The sequence below is a fragment of the Selaginella moellendorffii genome, unplaced genomic scaffold (genome assembly GCF_000143415.4).
Source record: "Selaginella moellendorffii unplaced genomic scaffold, v1.0 SELMOscaffold_114, whole genome shotgun sequence".
NCBI classification, from domain to species: Eukaryota; Viridiplantae; Streptophyta; class Lycopodiopsida; order Selaginellales; family Selaginellaceae; genus Selaginella; species Selaginella moellendorffii.
This window is the reverse complement of record NW_003314375.1, coordinates 329,691-349,733: the sequence shown is the minus strand read 5'-3', so window position 1 is coordinate 349,733 and position 20,043 is coordinate 329,691. Positions and strand designations below refer to the sequence as shown.

The following is a 20,043-nucleotide window of genomic DNA, read 5'->3' as shown; positions in this document are numbered from 1 at the left end:
TGCTTGCCTTTCCAAATGCCTCTTTTTAAGCCCCCCTTTGGTCTTGGCTTTGGTCCTTGCCCAGCGGCAACTGGCAAACAAAGAAAACACCCAACCAAAACGCTCAAACACCCCCAATTCCAGAGCCAGCTCAACCACAGCTATCTCAAGCTTAGCCAAGGGTCATAGGTAGCTACACCCACCACCAAAACATCTCATCTCATCTCATCCCATTTCATATCTCATCTCATCTCAGCTCAGCTATGATTCTATGTAAGACATGGTTTTAGCACTAAGGTGGTGTTGGTGTTGTTTAGCCTAGGTAGAACGTGAGTGTGAGTGTGTGTGTGGGGCGGGGGCACGGTGGCGTTTGTTTTTCTCTCTCACGAGTCATCACACTGCCCAGGACTGGCTGGACCTCTGCGCTGAGCCCTGCCGAGCGCTGTGCCTGGAATACGAGTGTGAGAGAGAGAGAGAGAGAGAGAGGGCGGATTCGTTGACTGGGGAGTGAGAGTTTGACGAGGAGAGAGAGAGAGAAAGAGAGTGTGTGTGTCGAGGGAGGCGATGGCGCGGCGCGAGGAGATTGAGGAGGAGAAGGAGAATGGGGGCAGCCATTTGTTGCGGCCACGGATATGATGCAGCGGCTGAGGAACTTAGCGTCTGGTTGGTCCTCCACGGCTGACACGGTAAGCCCCAAATCCGCCATTTACCCCCTTCCCAGCAAGCGCCACCACCAGCGCCATTCCAGCCACTGATTCGTTGCTCCTCTTGCCATGGCAGCAGCTTGGTGGAGCTGGTACCAAGAGGGCAAAGGTAGAACAAGGCGAGGAGCAAGGCATGGCGTCCTCGGTTAGCGCGGCCGGCTTGATAGCGAATCCCAGAGCTGCCACCGTCAACAGCAACGTTGTGGACCAGCTCCCGGACGAGATGCACGAGATGAAGATCAGGGATGACAAGGCCGCCACACACATTGATGAAAAGGTTTTGTAGATTGGCAATAACGCTCTCTCATTTCTGGTGATACTTATGGAAAGTCGGGTTGATTCGATGCAGGAGGTGGAGGCGGCGGTGATTGACGGCAATGGTACCGAGACCGGACACATCATTGCCACCACAATAGGAGGTCGGAATGGCCAACCTAAACAGGTTTGCGCTCCTCCCTTTCTCCTACATTCACCTCTCTTTCCTCACTCGTCTTTCTATCTTCTTCGTGTGTGGCAGACAATCAGCTATGTCGCGGAACGGGTTGTGGGAACGGGCTCTTTTGGAATCGTTTTCCAGGTATTGCTAGTCCAAACAGTGCAACAAAAGCAGGCTTTTATCGTTTCTTCTTTCTCTTTGGGAATGCAGGCCAAGTGCTTGGAAACCGGAGAAACCGTGGCTATCAAAAAGGTCCTCCAAGACAAGCGCTACAAGAACCGAGAGCTCCAGATAATGCGCCTCCTCGACCACCCCAGCATTGTCTCCCTCAAGCACTGCTTCTTTTCCACCACCGATAAAGACGAGCTCTACCTCAACCTCGTCCTCGAGTACGTGCCCGAGACCGTCTACCGGATTGCAAAGCACTACAACAGGATGAACCAACGCATGCCGCTGCTGTACGTGAAGCTCTACACCTACCAGGTAACCACACACCCCGCAACAATGAAAGTAGAGACAAGAAATGTGGTTGGCATGGAACTGACATTTGTGTTCACGGAATCTAGATCTGCAGAGCATTGACGTACATTCACGGTGGCATGGGTGTCTGTCATCGAGACATTAAGCCGCAAAATCTTCTGGTAAAACCCTCCTTGTGCTTTCGAGTCCTGGAATTCTTATGCTTTTCTTTTGCTGGTTTGCATCAGGTAAATCCACACACACACCAGCTCAAGCTCTGTGACTTTGGGAGTGCTAAAGTCTTGGTGGGTGCTTACAAATAGGATCCTTGGAATTCAGCAGCTGATTTGCGTTTCCTGCTTTTCTTGGCAAAACAAACAGGTGAAAGGAGAGCCCAACATATCGTATATCTGTTCCCGTTATTACCGTGCTCCGGAACTTATATTTGGTGCAACTGACTACACAACAGCCATCGACATCTGGTCGACTGGATGCGTTCTGGCTGAGTTACTTCTTGGTCAGGTTGTATACCTCGTCCTTGCAACTCTTCCATTATGCCACTCACCGTCTCATCAATCATTTCCACTGTGCAGCCTTTGTTCCCAGGAGAGAGCGGCGTGGATCAGCTAGTGGAGATTATAAAGGTACGCATGCATTCTTGCTCTCTTTTTTCTTTTTGCGAGTCGCTCTTGCTCAAGACTTGCTTTTGCAGGTCTTAGGTACTCCTACTCGGGAGGAAATCAAATGCATGAATCCAAACTACACGGAGTTTAAGTTCCCTCAGATTAAAGCGCATCCCTGGCACAAGGTAAGAGCAATCATCCGGTATATCTCTCTCTCTGTCTCTCTTGATGTGGCTCGTTGACAGGTTTTCCACAAGCGGATGCCTCCTGAAGCAGTGGACTTGGTGTCGAGGCTGCTTCAGTATTCCCCCAGCCTCCGATGCAATGCCGTAAGTTGTCGCGTTCTCGTTGAGCGCTGGTTCATTTAACTTTAAATTTTTCACAGCTGGAGGCACTTGTGCATCCCTTTTTTGATGAGCTCCGAGACCCAAGCACAAGGCTACCCAATGGACGACCGTTGCCAGCCTTGTTCAACTTCAAACCACTTGGTAAATTGTTGTTGTGTGTCCCAAATTCTCCTGTGACTGAATGCTACTTAACGATCCAGAGTTGAAGGGCGCATCGCAAGAACTGCTTGAACGACTCATACCCGAACACGCGAGAAAGCAGGTCCCTTTTCTAGCGCTGTAGGCCTCGACGATCTGACAAGCAAGCCCTCTTATTTTTCTCGTTAACCTCTCTGGTATGATCTTGTATGTGTACTATGCTGATGCTACAACACTACTACGTACGACGACTGCTTCCCCTAGGTACAATACAATAGAGAGAACTGTGAGTGAGTGTGAGGGAGTAAAGAGATTACTACTATTATGAGTTACTTTCCAATAGGTTGCTAAGCAGAAGCTTGTCAACGAACGATTCGCTTGAGATGTATGTTTATACAGAAAGAAGGGTGTGGCTTTTCGACAAAAAATTGCGACAAAGTTGCTGGCTAAGAATTGATTGCCCGGCAGTTTTTCCGAATCTGGCCATCCGAGCCAGTCTTCACCTGGACCTGTCCCAGTCGCACCATAGCCAGCTGGAAGTTTGCAGAGAAGCTGTTTGCGTTTTGAGCAAAGGCGTTCACCAGCGGCTTTGTCCTTGGATCAGTAAACAGCGCCTGGTCCGACGACATGAGGCCCTTCCCCGCCTGCAAGTTGACGAAGTAGGCATTGTCGAAGATGGTGTTGCTCAATACATCCAGGGGCAGCAGCTTGGTGGCGTCTGGACTGGGAGACGGGCAGCTCGACTCCAACATCTTCCCAAACGTCGGATCCAGCGTCGGATCGCTTCCGTTGGCACTAAACCGATTCATGATCGCTCCACAGTGCGCAAAACCAATGGTATGAGCGCCTACACAGATTAGTGAACACAACTGAGAACATCCACCAAGTCGCGTTTGCTCACCTGAAAGAACCACCAGGTCCGATTGAGACAGACCCTTGGCGCTGAAAGATGCTGTCGACTGGTCCACGGTAAAGGATGGATCTGGTAAGTTGGAGGCGACGACGGAAGCCTGTGAAACAAGGCCGTCTCTCCGTCCAGTTGGAACGTCCCAGTGCGGCCCTCCAGACTAGCAAAAAAGAACAGAGATAGAGCAGTCAATCAATGCACTGTGCTCTGCCCGTGGCCAGTAAACAAAAGAGCAAAGAGGTTATCAACTTACAAAGAATATGGCATCCCTGGCCGCCAATGCTACTACATCTGCGCATGACACAGTTCCGGGGCACACAGCTTCCAGCGTGTTCTTGGCGGCGTCAATCACCTCGTAGCCACCCACGGTTGCGCTCGCCCGGCTATCTTTCTCCGCAGTGTTGTTTGGAGTTGAGTCGAGCAAGATTGAGGCGTCACACCCCTGTGGCACAAAACGCAGGCATGAGTAGCGACATCAGATGCAGCTCGAGCTCTAGCTTCAAACTTACTTGCACGAAGCAGTCGTGGAAGAAGAGCCGAACTAGACGCGATGCGAGCGGGCGATTACTTTGGATCGCCATCATCACGGATTGTTGCACAATGCTCTCGGCTCTCGGGCAGGAGCTGTCATAGAATCCAACGAGCAGCTGCGCTTGAATGCATACAGCAGAGAGTTGGAGAACCAGGACGAAAAGAGGCTCCAGCATTCTTGAGCTTGGCGCGCGCAGGCGAGGCGGCATTGTGCCGTGTAGGAGATTACTACGACAGGGGTTGTGGAAGGTTTTAGCACCTGAAGCCCATGACAGAAGTAGTGCCGCGTTTTCGCCACATAAGTCCAAGCCGCAGCTGCATAGTGTGAGCGAGTAAAGTCGAGAACCCAAGCACTGACTGTCTCTCTCTGCAACAAAACAACAAGAGGAGAGAAAATCGGTGAGTTGAATTGAGAAGCCAAACACTGGTATATCATACTCGCCCGACCACAAATTCTTGTAACGACCGAATTGCATTGAATGCCGCATTCGCCACCACACTTGCTCGTTCTTCTTCCTTCCCAGCCTGTAGAAAAGAAAGAAAGAAAATAAAAAGAAAAGAGAAAACAAGGCCGCCAGCTGCTGATGTGTTTCGGCACGGCAAGCACCGTGCTCTTTCACCCATTATAACTCCGCGTACCTTAATTTCTGGCTGTCAGCCATGGTAGCGTAGTGTTTGTAGACGCAGTATCATCTTGTTTTCGTGATAGATTTCACAGACCAATAGCATCCAGGAGCTGTGTGTGCTTATCTACAGATACCAGAGAGTTTGCAGTGAGCATGCCACTGGCAGCTACAGCAGGAACTCCGATTCCTGGAAACACCGAGTCTCCGCAGCAAAAAAGATTCTTGATTGGAGTCTCGGGACCAGGGAACGTGTCCTTGCCTGCTCGGATAGCAGGTCCATAAGTACCACGATGCCTGCGTAAGAAACGCTCGTGTGTCAATGGTGTCCCGACGAGCTTCACATCGCAGCTGTCTGCTGAGAATCCGGTCCCGAGCGCTCGCTGCACAGCTTTCCACATGACCTGAACAAAGCAACCAGTCAAGGAAATCACGAACGAGAAAAGAAAGACGAACCTGAGACCGTTCTTCTTTGAGCTGTTTGTATGCAGCAGACTGGCGATCAAGGCCTTTCCAGAGGTGATAAGGCTCCGTTCCTGGCGTGTATGCGTGCAGGACGTGCTTTCCAGGGGGTGCGAGATTGGGACTGAGAGCACTTGGCATGGAAATCAGAACAACATTTTGTGGTGCGTCCACCCCTTGCTCCCAGCTATCAACCACTATATGATGGATTCCAAGATCAGCAGGTAGGTCCTAAATGGTTAGCTGATGGATAGTACTTTGTTCCTGGAGAAAGAGAAATGCCCACCTTTGCTTCCACGCCGAGATGCAAGTGCATAAAGGAATCGCACTGTGGAGTTTCAGTTGCACGCTTTTGATATTCTTGTGGAACCTCCTTTGGAGGGAGCAACGCCACCGTATTCCATATTGACGCATTGCTTATGACCGCTTTGCGTGCAACAACAACCTGCATTATATGGAAGGATCAGGATCTGTGGCTTGACATCTTTCGAGTACCTGGCCATTTCTCAGCTTTACCCCCTTTGCACGGCCATTTTCAACCAGAATTTGCTCAACGTGACACCCCAAGGAAAGCTGTCCGTTGTGTTTCTCGAGGCCGCGTACAAGAGCGTCGATAATTGCCTCAGTCCCTCCATGAGGATACTCCAGCATGCATCCAGGCTTATACCATTCGGAAAACATGTAGACCTGTTTGTACGAGTTCAAAGTTAGACAAGTAGCTCAACTGACGACAAGAAGCGAGCTCACCACTTCGGCGGCAAGTGTGCCATCAGCCTTAAGGCCCGAAAGAAGGAAAGGCAGCAAATCCAGCCAGTTGCGAAGGAAAGGATCCTTAATCTCCAGTGCGTCAAGAATCTCCGAAAAAGGTCCCAGAAGCCTCGACGCATTCAAAGCTCCTTTGAATCCCATTCGCATGAAGGATGAGATGAGCTGTGGGGAATAACGTCCCAGAACGGTGAAAAGAGCGCCCCAGTCACCTCGAAGAGCTGCTGGTGGCAGGGCCATGGCAGCTTCAGAGAGTCCCAGCACAGTTTCCTGAATTTTGATCAAGTGTCAGTCAGTGGCAAGTGAGTTTCTCAACACTTAACTTGAAGTCTCTTCCATTCTGCTACAGCATTCGAGCCACCATACTTTTCCAACACCTGGTACACAGATACTAACAGACGGAGAGTTATTTTCCAGAGCAAAAGCTTGCAAGCTTGTGCAAATACTTAGTACCTGTGGAAAATGGGATGGACCAATCTCGGACAAGAAGCTGCCTTGCGGAAGATGAACCATCCATGAATCATACTTTGCGCACTCGACACGCTCACCCAAGGCATCCAGTACCTGGAGAAGATACAACAAAGTTGGTTTATAGTTCGTAGTATATGATACTTTGACCTGAGCAAGGGGATTGGCTTGAGGACCCTTGGACGAGAGACCCGAGAAGAGCGAAGGCCCGGAATCGAAACGATAGCCTCCGACTTGGAAGGAATGCGCGGCTCCTCCAGCAAGGGTATGGCTCTCCAGGACTACGACGTCTTCGCCATACCTGGCAAGCAGGCCGCCACAGCTCAAGCCGCCAATCCCACTCCCAATCACCACATAATCCGCCCCCGCCTTGCCTGGAAATCAAATGTAGGCGTAGGAGGAGCGAGCAAGCGCGCATTTCTCCAGCTTACCTCTGAGGCCCTTTCGATCGATGGTGTGAACGACGCTCGGGGCCGAGACGAGGCTGGCCATCCAATCCAAATGCCCTAATCTCCCATCTAAGAAAGAGATCATGCTTGTGGAATACAATATAGCGATGCCTTGTGTGCACTACCTATCATCAGGAATCACTGGTCGACTGATCCCAATGCCTTGGTTCTCGGCAGCGATGATAGTTGTGATACTGACAGCAAGTTTGGAGCTTGGAGTGGTCCAGAGCAGCACCGTGGTGGGATACTACTCACACTCTTGCCCGGCGGCCGAGAAGATTGTGAGCCAGGTTGTGGCGGAGCAATTCGCAACCAGGCCGCTCGTCGCTGCCGGTATACTTCGACTCTACTTCCACGACTGCTTCGTAGAGGTAGCGCGCGAAAGTGGTAATCCTGTTCTTACATTTCTGTGTCTATCAAAGGGATGCGATGGATCCATTCTTCTCGACGCATCGCCCGACGGCACACCGCCTGAGAAGCGGAGCCTGGCAAACAATAACACAGCCACTGGATTCGAGCTCGTCGACGCGGCCAAGAGACGCATCGAGGCGGTCTGTCCGGGCACCGTGTCGTGCGCAGACATTCTCGCTCTGGCCGCCAGAGACTCCGTCGCAATAGTAAGTGCCTGGATCATCATGGTCGAATAAGCTCTTCACATGATTGTTGCTCGGTGATATAGTCGGGGGGACCTCGCTGGGAGGAGCCAACTGGACGCTACGATGGAAGGGTGTCTCTGGCGTCCAATGCTGATGGCAGCATTCCCGGGCCTTCCTTCAACCTCACTCGCCTCATCCATTCCTTCGCAAACAAGACACTCGATTCCAGGGACCTTGTTACACTCTCGGGTACGATCAGATGCATGAAATAACATAAACCATGTCGAAACAATCAATGCAGGAGGCCACACGATCGGTCGATCCCATTGCGCCAACTTCCAAATCCGTCTCTACAATTCCTCTGGCACCGGGCTACCGGACCCGGCGTTGAATCCCGCCTACGCCACTGCTTTGAGACGGATCTGCCCAAACACTTCTCCGGCCAGGCGCGCGACACTGTCTCTAGACAGAGGCAGCGAGATCCCCTTCGACAACTCCTACTTTGTGCAGCTCCTGGCTGGCAACGGGCTTCTCAGGAGCGACGAGGAGCTGCTGCTGGATGGATCCATGCGGGGCCTCATCAGTGCTTTCGCCGCAAACCAGCGACTATTTTTCCGCGAGTTCGCCAAGGCTATGGTGAAGTTGGGAGGGATTGGTGTCAAGGATTCCATCCAGGGCGAGATCAGGCTGCATTGCCGGCGCGTGAATAGAAGAAACTCCGGATCATCCCCGCGAGTTCCCACGCCACCACCTCCAATAATGCGCTCCAGAGCTCCGCCACCTCCGTACTAGTATAAAGCCTGGTCTGCTAATACATTTTTAAGAAAAGTGGCGATTCTCTCTAAAAGAAGAAGCACTTTCTTCTTCCTTTGATCTAGAGTTTCAATCAGAAGCAAGCCAAAGAGAATCAAGTTATTGGGGGATCACACCATTTACCTAGATGGTGGAGGCAGCAGCATCATCGCCATTCGTGGTGGTGACAATGATGGTGCTTCTGGGGTTCACGCGCCTACAGTTCCTCCGAATTTCCCCGTTGGCCGACGTCTTGATCCTCAGCTCACCCATCTTGAGCAGAGACCTCCGGAAGCGCAGCTGGAATCGGTTCTCGTCCCCGGCAAACGACCGCACGATGCTCTCCGTCTCCGAGTCAAGGGTGAGCTCCTGGTCGGATCGCAGCAGCCCCCTCCCCGCCACCAGGTTGCGATAATAGCTGTTGTCCACCACGAACTCGGAGCCTCGGTCCAGCGCCACCCTGTTGGTGGCATTGGCGTTGCGCGGGCATGCCTGCTGGAGCTCAGCCCGGTACGTGGCATTCAAGGTTGGATCCGGGACTCCAGTGTTGCTAAAGTTGTAGAGGCGGGGCGAGAAGAACTGACATTGCGACTGGCCAATTGTGTGTGCCCCTGTGGAAGTTGGAGTTGGGTTGGCGAGATCTAATATATCACTATGTAATACGATATATTAGTTTTACGTACCCGAGAGGTGGACCAAGTCCTGGACTGTGAGGTTCTGTCGAGAGAATGAGTCCTTGAGCCTGGTGGCACTGTCGAATGGCGACGGCAGAGCGGCCTCGGCGAGTGTCCGGTTTGAGATCCGACCATCAAAGCGGCCGGTGGGCATGACAAAGAAGGGTGCTCCGGTCTAGAGAAACAAGAGTGATCATAGTGAGATAAATGATATCGCCATCAAGGATCAAACCAAACTTACGAGGACAACCGAGTCCCTTGCTGCCAGCGCGAGGATGTCCGCGCACGAGACGACGCCGGGGCAAGTGCTCTCGAGCCGCGCCTTTGCATCGTCAATCACCTCGAAGCCCCGGGCCGAGTTGATGTTTGGCAGCGCCTGCTTCTCGATCACAGCGCCATCGGCGGACGCATCCAGCAGCAGCGATCCATCGCACCCCTGCCAATTTCCAAATCAATCCTAGCGAGTCGAGCTGACCACCTAGAGCTTGTATACCTCGACGAAGCAGTCGTGGAAAAAGAGTCGCAGCAGTGCCGCCGGGATGGTCCGGTTGTTCCGGAAATGCGAGGTGACCACGTCTCGGACAATCGTCTCCGCATTCGGGCAAGTCCTGTTGTAGAAGAACTCCTCGGTGCGCGCATCTGCAAGACATAGGATTGCAAGCAACGATACCACAAGCATTCTTCTCGCCATTCTCATCTGTCTCTCTCTCTCTTTCACGCTGTGTTAGAATGGCTTCTCGAGTTAGATGAGTTTATTTCCTTGGGAAAGCTAAAGGCGAGCAATAGTACAGTAGGCTTTTGACAATGGTAGCACCCTTCTTTTGCCTTTTGCCAAAGTGAAAAAAAAATAAAAAATGAAAGAGCCAAATCTTTTTCCTTGACTGCGACTGAAGCAGTGCAACGAGCATTTCAGTGCCAAGTGCCCGACGACACAAGCACACAGTTGCTCGCGTGGCCCTCGCAAGCCCGTGTTAGCTGGGACTTTTGCGATCATAGCTTCTCGTTAGAGCTTGTGATTTGTCGCGGAATCCGTGTCAAAGTGCCTCCGGTATATTATATCTCAGATTTTCTTGACAAGGAAAGCTACGTTTGTGTGACTGGTCAATCGCCGAGCGGGAGGCTCGTCCCTATGAGATTTCTCTTCTTTCCATAGAACAAGATCCGCTTTGATCGCGGAGATATTACTCGAAAGTTCTTCTAGGAAACAATGCCAGTCAGATAAGAAAGACGAGACCGACAGCTTACCAAATTAAAGGAGACCACTCTTTCGTTCCTCAGCTTTCTGACTTCAACTTGCGAGCACGTTTCTGCTGAGGTGGAGATGGAGGCGTGTCTGAAAATCTTGCTGGAGCCTGTACCACAGAAAGATACCAGAATTGGCATTCGAATGTAGCGTACGCAACATTTACCTTGCGCTTATGATCGCGCTTGCCTATTCGTTCTCCTGAAACATGTTAACCATTACATATAAAACAAAAACCAACACAATGGCCACTCACCTGATACAGCAGCAGCACGGTCACCTCCTCGAAATCCCCGCTGTAACCAGGAAAAATTCACCATATTAACCAACATTAAGAAAAATAAAGAACACCTTCGGGGTATTAGGCGTTGAAACTTCTGGGTGTGTTTCCCGCATGAATGAAACAGTCGCCTCGTTCCATTGAACCTACAACTCAGCGTCGTTAGATTAAAGAAAAAAGGAGACAATTATATATGAAGCACGCACCGCCTTTTGAAGGTTTACTAGATTGAGAACTTCCCTTCTCAATTCCAAATGCTCACGACATATCGATTCGGTAGGAATTTTCGGCTCCAAACGGACCTACAAGCATGAAAGTCAAAAGGAATGAAATGCCTGTCCCATTGGATTACCCCAAGTTCATCAAGTAGTATTTGCTCGATACGCTTCACTATCCGTGCTCCAACTGATGAAAGCATACTTTGTACCATTTGCCCCAAATTAGGACCTCGAAGAAACACGCGATGCTGCTAGCGAAGTCAAGGTGAGTAGACAAAAGAAGCACAATTTAGACAAAAATTACGGACCCCACGAGTAGTAGTAGTGGTAGACGTCGCTGCTGCTGCAATATCAGTAGAAGGCTGCGTAAGATCTGTTCCAGGGGCAGAAGGTTGTTCTGCCTGCTCGTCCACCTGTTATGGTTATAGCTACGGTGTTTAATGCTGAAAGAAAAATGAAATGTAAAAATACGTACTTTACTCAGACGGGCTTCAGTAATACGCTTAGCCTCCGCGAGTACCTATGCAAGAACACCAGTTAAAAGGAGTAAGAAATGAAGTACATGCATACTTCCGCGTCCTCCCGCTCCTGTTGCCTCGACTGAGACAATAGCAAGCCAAGGGCGCGCTTGCGTTCCGTTTCATAATTGAAGTTGTATGCGTCCTGAAAGGGCATCCCGAATTCAGCGTTAGCTCAAGATTTCCTGCAGATTTATACCTTCACATGCGGATGGTCAGCCACCTCTTCAGGAGTCGTGGCCCTGGATAATATTATTGCTTTGGACGCTTCATATCAAAGAAGAACTGTTAGGAAGTACTGAGAAACACATACGGAGACGAGAGCAACCTGAGTAGTAGCGATCCTTGAGTTCCTCAACAGTACGTGGAGGAGAGAACCTGTCCGCTATTATAACGAATCGAAGGTCGAATTGCTCGCACATGCTGAACAGAAGGTCTGTTTCGTGTTTCGTCCATTTCTACAAAATAGAAAAAGAAAAAGAAGAAAAATTTTAAGCACACAAAATGGTCTTAGCACATACCGTATCAGCTAGGTGCTTGTTGTACTCGTCATCTGTATACTTCAAGACTGCCACAGACTGTTGGAAGTTTGATTCCCTTAGACGAAACACAAGAAGGCCAAAGAAATTAAAGGCACTCACTCTATTGTACTTCGCGAAAGCGTAATCCCCGGTCGGCACCACCGAGTCCACGACTCGCACCTAGAAAATAAAAATAAAAATGTTTCGAATGCTAAAGTCTTGAATGTACGTGGTCACAGACCCAATGTGATAGCTGCAACCCATCCGTGCGTGCCGAATTCGCAAAAGGAAGCCATTGCCACGAAATCTATCGAAAAACAAAATTTTCCAGATGCTATTTTGCAAGGAAGCCTACCTTTTGAGACGAAGCTTGACGCTGCTTGGTATCCACAGAGGCTATCAGAGGCGGCAGACCTCCAGTGAGAGCATATACCTACATGAATGCCCGTAATTCAATCCGGAGCTAGAATAGAGCTACTCTTTCTTACCTCCCGGGAGACACGATCGAGCTTCTTGGGCACCGTCTCCTTGGGCGCCCGGACGCGCTTGTCGCCCACAGGCCCTCCCTTGGGCAGCCCAAGGATGTCCTTGGCGTCCATTTCCCCCAACTACCCTAATATCCATGTAGAGTGTCTCTTGAGTAATAGTGATGGTTAAATGCTTTGTTCCTACAGCATTTGGCAAACCAACGTCTTCCATCTATGGCCCCATCCGCCAAGAGCATGACTCTCCATGTCAAAAGCTCGACGTAGATGTGCCGCAGTCGCAAGGATAATGTTGCCAATTAACGATGACAATGCATCAACTCCAATCGAAAGGACACACTAGTCCCATGAAATATTGTATTTTATTATATTGCAGAAAGAAAAGAAAAGAGGACTGATAGCATTGCCCATTAGCAAAACCTAAGGCGCCGTAGAGGTCGTGCTCGGCGGATTTGAGGAAGAAGAGAGCCAAGTTGAAATCGAAGTGAGACATGGCCGATGTTGCCTTGTTGAGCTTGTAGAGTAGTAGGTTCCATCTCTGGTTCATCTCCGTCCCCTGTCTGCTCTTGAGCACAGCCTTCTCGCCTCCCAGTCCCTTCAACGTTTCCAGCATCTCAATGGCTCCCCACACCGTCGTGTTGAGCATCGTGTGCAGGACGTTGCGAGGAGCAGCGTCTCTCTGCGCGAATGACAGCGACGAGAGCTTCGAAAACGGACCAAACGGCGTGTTCCCCAGGCTCCAAGTGTAGTCTAGAAACGTCGAGTTGTGCTCGCTGCTCCAGGTGAGGTACGTCGGTGTCACGCCCCACAGAGTTTGAAGCAGCGACGCGACCAGTGGACGCTCGAGCCTTCTCGTCTCCACCATCATGGGACGATGGTTGCAATTGAACTCGGACACTGTCTGGTATCCTTTGCTCCGGATGGCGATTATCATGTCCCTGAAAGCCATCGACTGATGGTCGCGGTCCAGCATGACGATCCTGTCGCTCTTGAGATCAAAGACGTAGACTGGAACTATCCGAGCCATGAAGTTGTTCGAGCTGCCGCTGGAACCGGCCATCTTCTCTAGCTCCGCTTGGTTCTCAGCTAGCAAGTAGTGCAGCTGCTTCGAGTCTATGTAATCGTTGACAAAGAGGCTGTAGCGATCGATGAGAACTCGTGAGGTGTAGCTCTTGGTGGAGCGGGCGAGGAGCGCCGAACACAGAGCGCATTCGTCCATATCTATCGTAAACCTCTTGAAGACGAGAGACTGGCCGTGAAAGAGCAGACCCTCCGAGGCCTCCTTCCTGAAAGTCTCCTCGATCTCCTCCCACTTTATCTGCTCCGAGTCGCCGCCATCGACATGCTTGAAGTGAAAGAAATGCACCTCCAACTCACGATCGTAGTAGACTGGAATCCTCATCGCGGGAGCCAGCAGCATCTGCGAGGCACTCCAGACGAGCGCCGCTAGATCAGCCAGCAGCGCCTTTTGAGCCGGGCTCTCGTGAAAAGCCGCCGCGTATGGATAGAGCTCGCTGCGCAGCACCAGACCCTCTCCGGAGAGAGCCGGGCCATACTCGATCGGACCGGCAGCGAGATCGATCCACACGTAGCGCTCCCGGCCCATCCAAAGATTCCCCAGGCACTTGGTGAAGGCCGAGTGGAGCTCGTCGCCATCTCCCGGCTGGTAGTCGTATCCGTACGACCGAGCCTGGCGCTTGAGGTTGAGGATGTAGATGACGTACGACGCCAGCGGCTTGGCGAGGTCCGCCCGTACCAGCTCGTCCACCACAGTGTACGGCACCGGGGCGTAGTAGACGCTCGAGAGCGACGAGGGGCGATCGACAATGCCTTGGATCGCCCGAAACATGGAATCGGCGAGATTGCTGCTGCCACTGTCCCTCACCACATCGATCTCGATCTTGGATCTCACGTTTAGCCTGTGATTGCTAGTCCCACCCGTGCCGATCACATGGACGTGCTCGTTCTTGTTGAGGATCTCCAGGTAGCGCCCCAGCTGCTGCTCCAGCTGATGCTTCTGATCGCTCGAGAACCCCACCAGCTTCACCGTCACTGGCGTTGTGGACTGGAGCGAGAGGATTGAGTGGAGCTTGTAGTCCAGGTCGTGGCGCGGGGTGGAGAGGAAGTGCTTGAGGCCGGGGCGCAGGAGCTCGAATGTGTCGTTGCCGGCCAGGGGATCCGCCTTGAATTCCTGCGCCAAGACCGTGTCGAGCCCGTAGGACGACGCGTCGGAGCCGGTGGCAGCGATCGACGCAAGCAGCAGCGCAAGAATGCCGGCGAATCCATCCATATTTCCTGTTCTTACCCGGAATCAAGCTAAAGCCCTAGACGCCGTAGCTGCCAGTTCTAGAACCCTAGAACTCGTCCGTTTTATGCGCGTTTGATCGATCAAATAAGGCTCGTCGCGCTTCTCCGTACGACCGAGCCTCTCTTCGCTCAAGACCTCACTACCGGCATGCTCCGCCGTTTGCAAGTCGTGGAAGAGTCCATCCTCTTCGTTCGCCGCCGCTGGCCAAAACCGTGACGACAAGGAATGCTTGCGGGTTATGACGAGCTCCCTCTTGCTCGGCGACCGCTGCCTCGCTGGGGATCCATCACGGCCGAACCACCAGGAGTTTGCGTTGCCTTACACCGAAACCGTTTAGCGCTCAAGTCGTTGCTTCCACGGGCATCTTGAGGTCGCCCATACGCGACCTGAATCCCACTAGCGATGTGTTTCACCTGGTGGTGGGCAATCCCGTCACCCAAGAGTGGACGGAACTGTCACCGCTCCATTGGAAGGACAGAGAAACATGCGGTTTTGTGGGAGCGCTCGGCTGTGCCATGTTTGTCTACAAGAAGTCGGCCTGTACCACCACTGGTGCATCTACGACTCGGCAACACGCTCGTAGTCTTCTCTCCCCAAGCTCCCGTTCTCGCCAGCCTACGTCAAGACGAGGAAGCAGCGGAATATATAGCTTACGAACAAAGCTTTCCTCCTCGAGTTGTATTTCCAGACTTGGACGGCTACTTCTACGATCTCACCATCCTGGGATTTTACGACTTCGGGCGCGCCAGGTGGATCACCGGGTGTCCGTCCGCAGCCTGAAGATCAAGGTTGAACAAGGTGGAGAGAGCCTGCGCTGCGTTTTGCCGCGCCAGGGTGACAAGGGTGACTTAGTTACAGTCTCCACAGGGCTTCATAACGCCATACTTGAGGAAGTGTACCCTGGGCAGCCGGATTTCGGACACATTTTTTGTTGCAATACCTCTGGAACCTCGCCACCTTTTCGGAGTCAAGTGTCCGTTTGCAACTTCAGCACAGGGCAGTGGGGTGGAGTGGGTGGAAACCAGATGAGTTAGCTAAGGGTCTTTATCGGCCGTCGATCAGGACACTTTAGTTTTAAGCGCAGCACCCAAAACCTTTCTTTGTAAATCCAGATACATGTTCAGAATTCGAGTACGATTAAATGCGATTGGACCTGGAACTGTGTGATTCTCGCCTTTCCTACAAACCATCCATTGTTGGATGTCCAGAGGCTGCTGAACGCTGAGAAAATGGAGAGTGGATACACCACAAGTTATATAGTTCCAGTTGGTAAAGTATGAAACACTACTTCTTACTCTGACTGTGAAATTCTTTTTTCACAAACTTCCACTATCTCGTGTAGATCTCGAATGACGTAACTTCAATTGTAACTTCAATCTTCAAGTAGTCCCATTGAAGAATCTAAAGAGACGAAAGATCTTGACGGTGCCAAGCGGGGTGCTTGCCAGCGCCTACCACAAGGTGCGATACATCTCCAATCTTCTCATGGTGGGAGCGCGGACAAGGAAACATCTTAGGCGTGAGAGATTAACAAGGGAGATGCTCGCCGCGCTTGCTGCCGAGAAGGGGAAATTGTTCGAAGTAGAGGAGCTTTTCTACGAGAGAATACCAGTGAAGGATGTGTTCTCCTGGAATACGCTGCGCAATGCCTACACAACAAATGGGCGGTTTGAGAAGGCCAAGGCAGCATACTAGAAGGATATACCCAGAGAGGGGATATGGTTCAAGCCAGGAAATTCCACAGCATGCAGGAAAGGAGCGTTGTATCGTGAAATTTGAGTTGAGGGGCTGTGCAAGAAGAGCGGCGAGATCTGTGGGGGATTACTTCCCCTCACTTTGGGGTGCTTTGCTTGTGCAGTAGAAGAGCAACATAGTATGGCGTCTCTTCATAAAAAAATGTCAAAGGTTTAAGGAATATCCCATTCTTGATTCTTACCTTTCTTCCTTTTGCAGCACTATAAGGCGCAGCACGTTTAGGCATTCCTCGGGATGAAGCAGGCCAAGCAGACGCCGGTATCGGTTTTGGATGACATTTTGGAGTTGGTTCTCAGCTTTGTGGACCTGGCCTCACTGCCGGCATGCTCCGCCGTTTGCAAGTCATGGAAGTCCATCCTCGGCAATCCCTCTTTCCGCCGCCGCTGGTGCCAAAACAGTGGCGACAAGGAATCCTTGCGGGTTATGACTAGCTCCTTCTGCAGCCGTTGCCTCGCCTGGGATCCATCACAGCCGAACCACGAGGAGTTGGCGTTGCCCTACTCACCACAACCCTTTCCTCATACGGTAGTCGTTGCTTCCGCGGGTGGCCTGGTATGCATCTTGAGGTCGCCCAAACCCGACCTGGATCCCACTAGCGATTTGTTTCACCTGGTGGTGGGCAATCCCGTCACCCAAGAGTGGATGGAACTGTCACCGCTCCATTGGAAGGACAGAGAAAGACACACTCATGTGGGAGCGCTCGACTTTGCCATGTTTGTCTACAATAATGGCTTCAAAGTCGGCCTGTACTACACCGCCCCCAACACCTCCGGCCACTGGTGCTGCATCTACGACTCGGCAACACACTCGTGGTCTTCTCTCCCCAAGCTCCCGTTCTCCCCATCCTACGTCAAGGCGAGGAAGCAGCGGAATATAGCTTACGAACAAAGCTTTCCTCCTCGAGCTGTATTTCCAGACTTGGACGACTACTTCTATGACCTCACCATCCTGGGATTGTACGACTTCGGCCGCGCCAGGTGGTGCACCGGTGCGGCCGTCCGCAGCCTGAGGATCACAACGGGCCACGAAGACAAGGTTGAAGAAGGTGGAGAGAGTCTGTGCTGCGTTTTGCCGCTCCCAGGTACATGCACGACGAGGCTGTGGGAGCACAATGGCCAGCGCTACTTTGCAAGCGGTTGGATCTATGCGGGAGGTGACCGGGAGGAAGGGGACTGCGGAGTTGATGGCTATGGCGTGTGGAAAGTCGATGAGAATGGTGGCTTGGTTCCAGTCTCTGCAGTTCTCCATGACGCAATACTTGAAGAAGTGTATCCTGGGCGGCGGAATCTTGGATACATTTTCCGTTGCAATACCGCTGCAGAGGGGAACCTCGTCACTTTTTCGGAGACAGGGATCGTGTTTGTTTACTACTTGAGCACAGGGCAGTGGGGTGGAGTGGACCGGAACCCAGATGATTTTGCCAAGGCAGTGCTTTATCGGCCGTCGCTTAGGACACTTAAGTCTAAGCAACACGAGTTGGAGCGATTAGAGTGAATTCATGCAACTTTACACACATTGTACAAATGTAAACATGTAAATTCAATTTATTTTAATAGTATGATGCCTTTTGTCTTTCTTTCACGAATGAGCTTTGCATGAGAAGAAGAAAAAGACCTACCACACAGGCATCAGAGAGCCAAGTTGAAATCGAAGTGAGACATGGCCGATGTTGCCTTGTTGAGCTTGTAGAGTAGTAAGTTCCATCTCTGGTTCATCTCCGTCCCCTGCCTGCTCTTGAGCACAGCCTTCTCGCCTCCCAGTCCCTTCAACGTTTCCAGCATCTCAATGGCTCCCCACACCGTCGTGTTGAGCATCGTGTGCAGGACGTTGCGAGGAGCAGCGTCTCTCTGCGCGAATGACAGCGACGAGAGCTTCGAAAACGGACCGAACGGCGTGTTCCCCAGGCTCCAAGTGTAGTCTAGAAACGTCGAGTTGTGCTCGCTGCTCCAGGTGAGGTACGTTGGTGTCACGCCCCACAGAGTTTGAAGCAGCGACGCGACCAGTGGACGCTCGAGCCTTCTCGTCTCCACCATCATGGGACGATGGTTGAACTCGGACACTGTCTGGTATCCTTTGCTCCGGATCGCGATTATCATGTCCCTGAAAGCCATCGACTGATGGTCGCGGTCCAGCATGACGATCCTGTCGCTCTTGAGATCAAAGACGTAGACTGGAACTATACGAGCCATGAAGTTGTTCGAGCTGCCTCTGGAACCAGCCATGTTCTCTAGCTCCGCTTGGTTCTCAGCTAGCAAGTAGTGCAGCTGCTTCGAGTCTATGTAATCGTTGACAAAGAGGCTGTAGCGATCGATGAGAACTCGTGAGGTGTAGCTCTTAGTGGACCGGGAGAGGAGCGCCGAACACAGAGCGCATTCGTCCATATCTATCGTAAACCTCTTGAAGACGAGAGACTGGCCGTGAAAGAGCAGATCTGGTGCTGCGCAGCGAGCTAGAGAAGATGGCTCCGTTTTGCCGCGCCAGGGTGACAAAGGTGACTTAGTTACAGTCTCCGCAGGGCTTCATAACGCCATACTTGAGGAAGTGTACCCCGGACACATTTTTTGTTGCAATACCGCTGGAACCTCGCCACCTTTTCGGAATCAGCAGTGGGGTGGAGTGGGTGGAAACCAAATGAGTTAGCTAAGGGAGTCTTTATCGGCCGTCGATCAGGACACTTTAGTTTTAAGCGCAGCACCCAAAACCTTTCTTTGTAAATCCAGATACATGTTCAGAATTCGAGTACGATTAAATGCGATTGGACCTGGAACTGTGTGATTCTCGCCTTTCCTCCAAACCATCCATTGTTGGATGTCCAGAGGCTGCTGAACGCTGAGAAAATGGAGAGTGGATACACCGCAAGTTATATAGTCCCAGTTGGTAAAGTATGAAACACTACTTCTTACTCTGACTGTGAAATTCTTTTTCACAAACTTCCACTATCTCGTGTAGATCTCGAATGACGTAACTTCAATTGTAACTTCAATCTTCAAGTAGTCCCATTGAAGAATCTAAAGAGACGAAAGATCTTGACGGTGCCAAGCGGGGTGCTTGCCAGCGCCTACCACAAGGTGCGATACATCTCCAATCTTCTCATGGTGGGAGCGCGGACAAGGAAACATCTTAGGCGTGAGAGATTAACAAGGGAGATGCTCGCCGCGCTTGCTGCCAAGAAGGGGAAATTGTTCGAAGTAGAGGAGCTTTTCTACGAGAGAATACCAGTGAAGGATGTGTTCTCCTGGAATACGCTGCGCAGTGCCTACACAACAAATGGGCGGTTTGAGAAGGCCAAGGCAGCATACTAGAAGGATATAGGGATATGGTTCAAGCCAGGAAATTCCACAGCATGCAGGAAAGGAGCGTTGTATCGTGAAATTTGAGTTGAGGCGCTGTGCAAGAAGAGCGGCGAGATCTGTGGGGGATTACTTCCCCTCACTTTGCGGTGCTTTGCTTGTGCAGTAGAAGAGCAATAGTATGGCGTCTCTTCATAAAAAATGAGGTTTTTGTCAAAGGTTTAAGGAATATCCCATTCTTGATTCTCACGTTTCTTCCCTTTGCAGCACTATAAGGCGCAGCACTTTTAGGCATTCCTCGGGATGAAGCAGGCCAAGCAGACGCCTGTATCGGTTCTGCTCGCTCAAGATGATATTTTGGAGTTGGTTCTCAGCTTTGTGGACCTGGCCTCACTACCGGCATGCTCCGTCGTTTGCAAGTCATGGAAGTCCATCCTCGGCAATCCATCCTTTCGCCGCCGGTGGTGCCAAA

The 20,043-nt window shown here is 51.5% G+C and overlaps 7 protein-coding genes across 11 annotated transcripts; 2 read left to right on the top strand and 5 right to left on the bottom strand.

Annotated features, from left to right (window-relative positions):
- Nucleotides 1–82: 82 nt before the first annotated feature.
- LOC9633791 (shaggy-related protein kinase epsilon) lies at nt 83–2,892 on the top strand. The gene is made up of 13 exons (XM_002991069.2): nt 83–665; nt 760–960; nt 1,033–1,125; nt 1,201–1,260; nt 1,330–1,602; nt 1,686–1,760; nt 1,827–1,883; nt 1,960–2,100; nt 2,172–2,222; nt 2,291–2,386; nt 2,447–2,530; nt 2,587–2,689; nt 2,749–2,892. Exons 1-13 carry the CDS (start codon nt 612–614, stop codon nt 2,829–2,831), a joined length of 1,371 nt encoding a protein of 456 aa, XP_002991115.1. The 5' UTR covers nt 83–611; the 3' UTR covers nt 2,832–2,892.
- Nucleotides 2,893–3,034: 142 nt separating this feature from the next.
- LOC9633788 lies at nt 3,035–9,773 on the bottom strand. Its single transcript, XM_002991009.2, has 19 exons — nt 9,447–9,773; nt 9,195–9,389; nt 8,963–9,128; nt 8,427–8,890; nt 7,989–8,275; nt 7,360–7,662; nt 7,127–7,249; nt 6,874–6,960; nt 6,428–6,743; nt 5,957–6,244; nt 5,705–5,896; nt 5,539–5,654; nt 5,204–5,396; nt 4,885–5,151; nt 4,563–4,740; nt 4,103–4,491; nt 3,847–4,035; nt 3,588–3,753; nt 3,035–3,533 (listed from the first exon to the last, which is right to left on the bottom strand). The coding sequence occupies exons 1-19, from the start codon at nt 9,648–9,650 to the stop codon at nt 3,133–3,135; spliced, it is 4,524 nt and encodes a 1,507-aa protein (XP_002991055.2). The 5' UTR covers nt 9,651–9,773; the 3' UTR covers nt 3,035–3,132.
- LOC9634448 (prolycopene isomerase 1, chloroplastic) lies at nt 4,799–7,104 on the bottom strand. 4 transcript variants are annotated; one of them, XM_024664767.1, is made up of 10 exons: nt 7,017–7,104; nt 6,874–6,960; nt 6,593–6,816; nt 6,406–6,538; nt 6,298–6,371; nt 5,957–6,244; nt 5,705–5,896; nt 5,496–5,654; nt 5,204–5,440; nt 4,799–5,151 (listed from the first exon to the last, which is right to left on the bottom strand). In XM_024664767.1, exons 1-10 carry the CDS (start codon nt 7,021–7,023, stop codon nt 4,837–4,839), a joined length of 1,716 nt encoding a protein of 571 aa, XP_024520535.1. In that variant the 5' UTR covers nt 7,024–7,104; the 3' UTR covers nt 4,799–4,836. The 4 variants fall into 4 exon arrangements, with proteins under 4 accessions (XP_024520535.1, XP_024520534.1, XP_024520536.1 ...); XM_024664766.1 differs by lacking the exon at nt 7,017–7,104 and having other exon boundaries at nt 6,874–6,999; XM_024664768.1 differs by lacking the exon at nt 7,017–7,104 and having other exon boundaries at nt 6,298–6,351; nt 6,428–6,538; nt 6,874–6,999.
- Nucleotides 6,967–8,334, top strand: LOC9633789 (peroxidase 57). Its single transcript, XM_002991068.2, has 4 exons — nt 6,967–7,262; nt 7,314–7,508; nt 7,571–7,736; nt 7,789–8,334. The coding sequence occupies exons 1-4, from the start codon at nt 6,975–6,977 to the stop codon at nt 8,277–8,279; spliced, it is 1,140 nt and encodes a 379-aa protein (XP_002991114.2). The 5' UTR covers nt 6,967–6,974; the 3' UTR covers nt 8,280–8,334.
- A 208-nt stretch (nt 9,774–9,981) lies between the features above and the next one.
- LOC9633787 (SWR1-complex protein 4) lies at nt 9,982–12,332 on the bottom strand. 2 transcript variants are annotated; one of them, XM_002991008.2, is made up of 17 exons: nt 12,222–12,332; nt 12,089–12,166; nt 11,975–12,040; nt 11,854–11,913; nt 11,734–11,790; nt 11,541–11,670; nt 11,412–11,479; nt 11,265–11,357; nt 11,170–11,214; nt 11,003–11,107; nt 10,829–10,942; nt 10,683–10,778; nt 10,548–10,622; nt 10,453–10,492; nt 10,363–10,397; nt 10,199–10,305; nt 9,982–10,150 (listed from the first exon to the last, which is right to left on the bottom strand). In XM_002991008.2, exons 1-16 carry the CDS (start codon nt 12,330–12,332, stop codon nt 10,228–10,230), a joined length of 1,251 nt encoding a protein of 416 aa, XP_002991054.1. In that variant the 3' UTR covers nt 9,982–10,150; nt 10,199–10,227. The 2 variants fall into 2 exon arrangements, with proteins under 2 accessions (XP_002991054.1, XP_024520543.1); XM_024664775.1 differs by having other exon boundaries at nt 9,982–10,147.
- Nucleotides 12,333–12,534: 202 nt separating this feature from the next.
- On the bottom strand, nt 12,535–14,556 carry LOC9634447. The gene has a single exon (XM_002991007.2). The coding sequence runs from the start codon at nt 14,506–14,508 to the stop codon at nt 12,535–12,537; it is 1,974 nt and encodes a 657-aa protein (XP_002991053.2). The 5' UTR covers nt 14,509–14,556.
- Nucleotides 14,557–17,909: 3,353 nt separating this feature from the next.
- LOC9634445 lies at nt 17,910–19,079 on the bottom strand. The gene is made up of 2 exons (XM_002991006.2): nt 19,006–19,079; nt 17,910–18,798 (listed from the first exon to the last, which is right to left on the bottom strand). Exons 1-2 carry the CDS (start codon nt 19,077–19,079, stop codon nt 17,910–17,912), a joined length of 963 nt encoding a protein of 320 aa, XP_002991052.2.
- Nucleotides 19,080–20,043: the final 964 nt, after the last annotated feature.

Coding starts and splice junctions, on each gene's coding strand:
- LOC9633791 (XM_002991069.2), top strand. CDS start 612: ATGATGCAGCGGCTGAGGAACTTAGCGTCTGGTTGGTCCTCCACGGCT. Junction 666..759: donor GGTCCTCCACGGCTGACACG/GTAAGCCCCAAA, acceptor TTGCCATGGCAG/CAGCTTGGTGGAGCTGGTAC. Junction 2,101..2,171: donor CTGAGTTACTTCTTGGTCAG/GTTGTATACCTC, acceptor TCCACTGTGCAG/CCTTTGTTCCCAGGAGAGAG.
- LOC9633789 (XM_002991068.2), top strand. CDS start 6,975: ATGCTTGTGGAATACAATATAGCGATGCCTTGTGTGCACTACCTATCA. Junction 7,263..7,313: donor TCCACGACTGCTTCGTAGAG/GTAGCGCGCGAA, acceptor TGTCTATCAAAG/GGATGCGATGGATCCATTCT. Junction 7,509..7,570: donor CCAGAGACTCCGTCGCAATA/GTAAGTGCCTGG, acceptor TCGGTGATATAG/TCGGGGGGACCTCGCTGGGA.
- LOC9634448 (XM_024664766.1), bottom strand. CDS start 6,976: ATGATCTCTTTCTTAGATGGGAGATTAGGGCATTTGGATTGGATGGCC. Junction 6,817..6,873: donor CGATCGAAAGGGCCTCAGAG/GTAAGCTGGAGA, acceptor TTTGATTTCCAG/GCAAGGCGGGGGCGGATTAT. Junction 5,152..5,203: donor TCAAAGAAGAACGGTCTCAG/GTTCGTCTTTCT, acceptor TGCTTTGTTCAG/GTCATGTGGAAAGCTGTGCA.
- LOC9633788 (XM_002991009.2), bottom strand. CDS start 9,650: ATGAGAATGGCGAGAAGAATGCTTGTGGTATCGTTGCTTGCAATCCTA. Junction 6,961..7,126: donor GTGAGTAGTATCCCACCACG/GTGCTGCTCTGG, acceptor TCTCTTTCTTAG/ATGGGAGATTAGGGCATTTG. Junction 3,534..3,587: donor GGACCTGGTGGTTCTTTCAG/GTGAGCAAACGC, acceptor TAATCTGTGTAG/GCGCTCATACCATTGGTTTT.
- LOC9633787 (XM_002991008.2), bottom strand. CDS start 12,332: ATGGACGCCAAGGACATCCTTGGGCTGCCCAAGGGAGGGCCTGTGGGC. Junction 12,041..12,088: donor GTCAAGCTTCGTCTCAAAAG/GTAGGCTTCCTT, acceptor GTTTTTCGATAG/ATTTCGTGGCAATGGCTTCC. Junction 10,398..10,452: donor CCGTGCTGCTGCTGTATCAG/GTGAGTGGCCAT, acceptor AACATGTTTCAG/GAGAACGAATAGGCAAGCGC.
- LOC9634447 (XM_002991007.2), bottom strand. CDS start 14,508: ATGGATGGATTCGCCGGCATTCTTGCGCTGCTGCTTGCGTCGATCGCT.
- LOC9634445 (XM_002991006.2), bottom strand. CDS start 19,079: ATGGTTTGGAGGAAAGGCGAGAATCACACAGTTCCAGGTCCAATCGCA. Junction 18,799..19,005: donor CGTACTCGAATTCTGAACAT/GTATCTGGATTT, acceptor GGCGTTATGAAG/CCCTGCGGAGACTGTAACTA.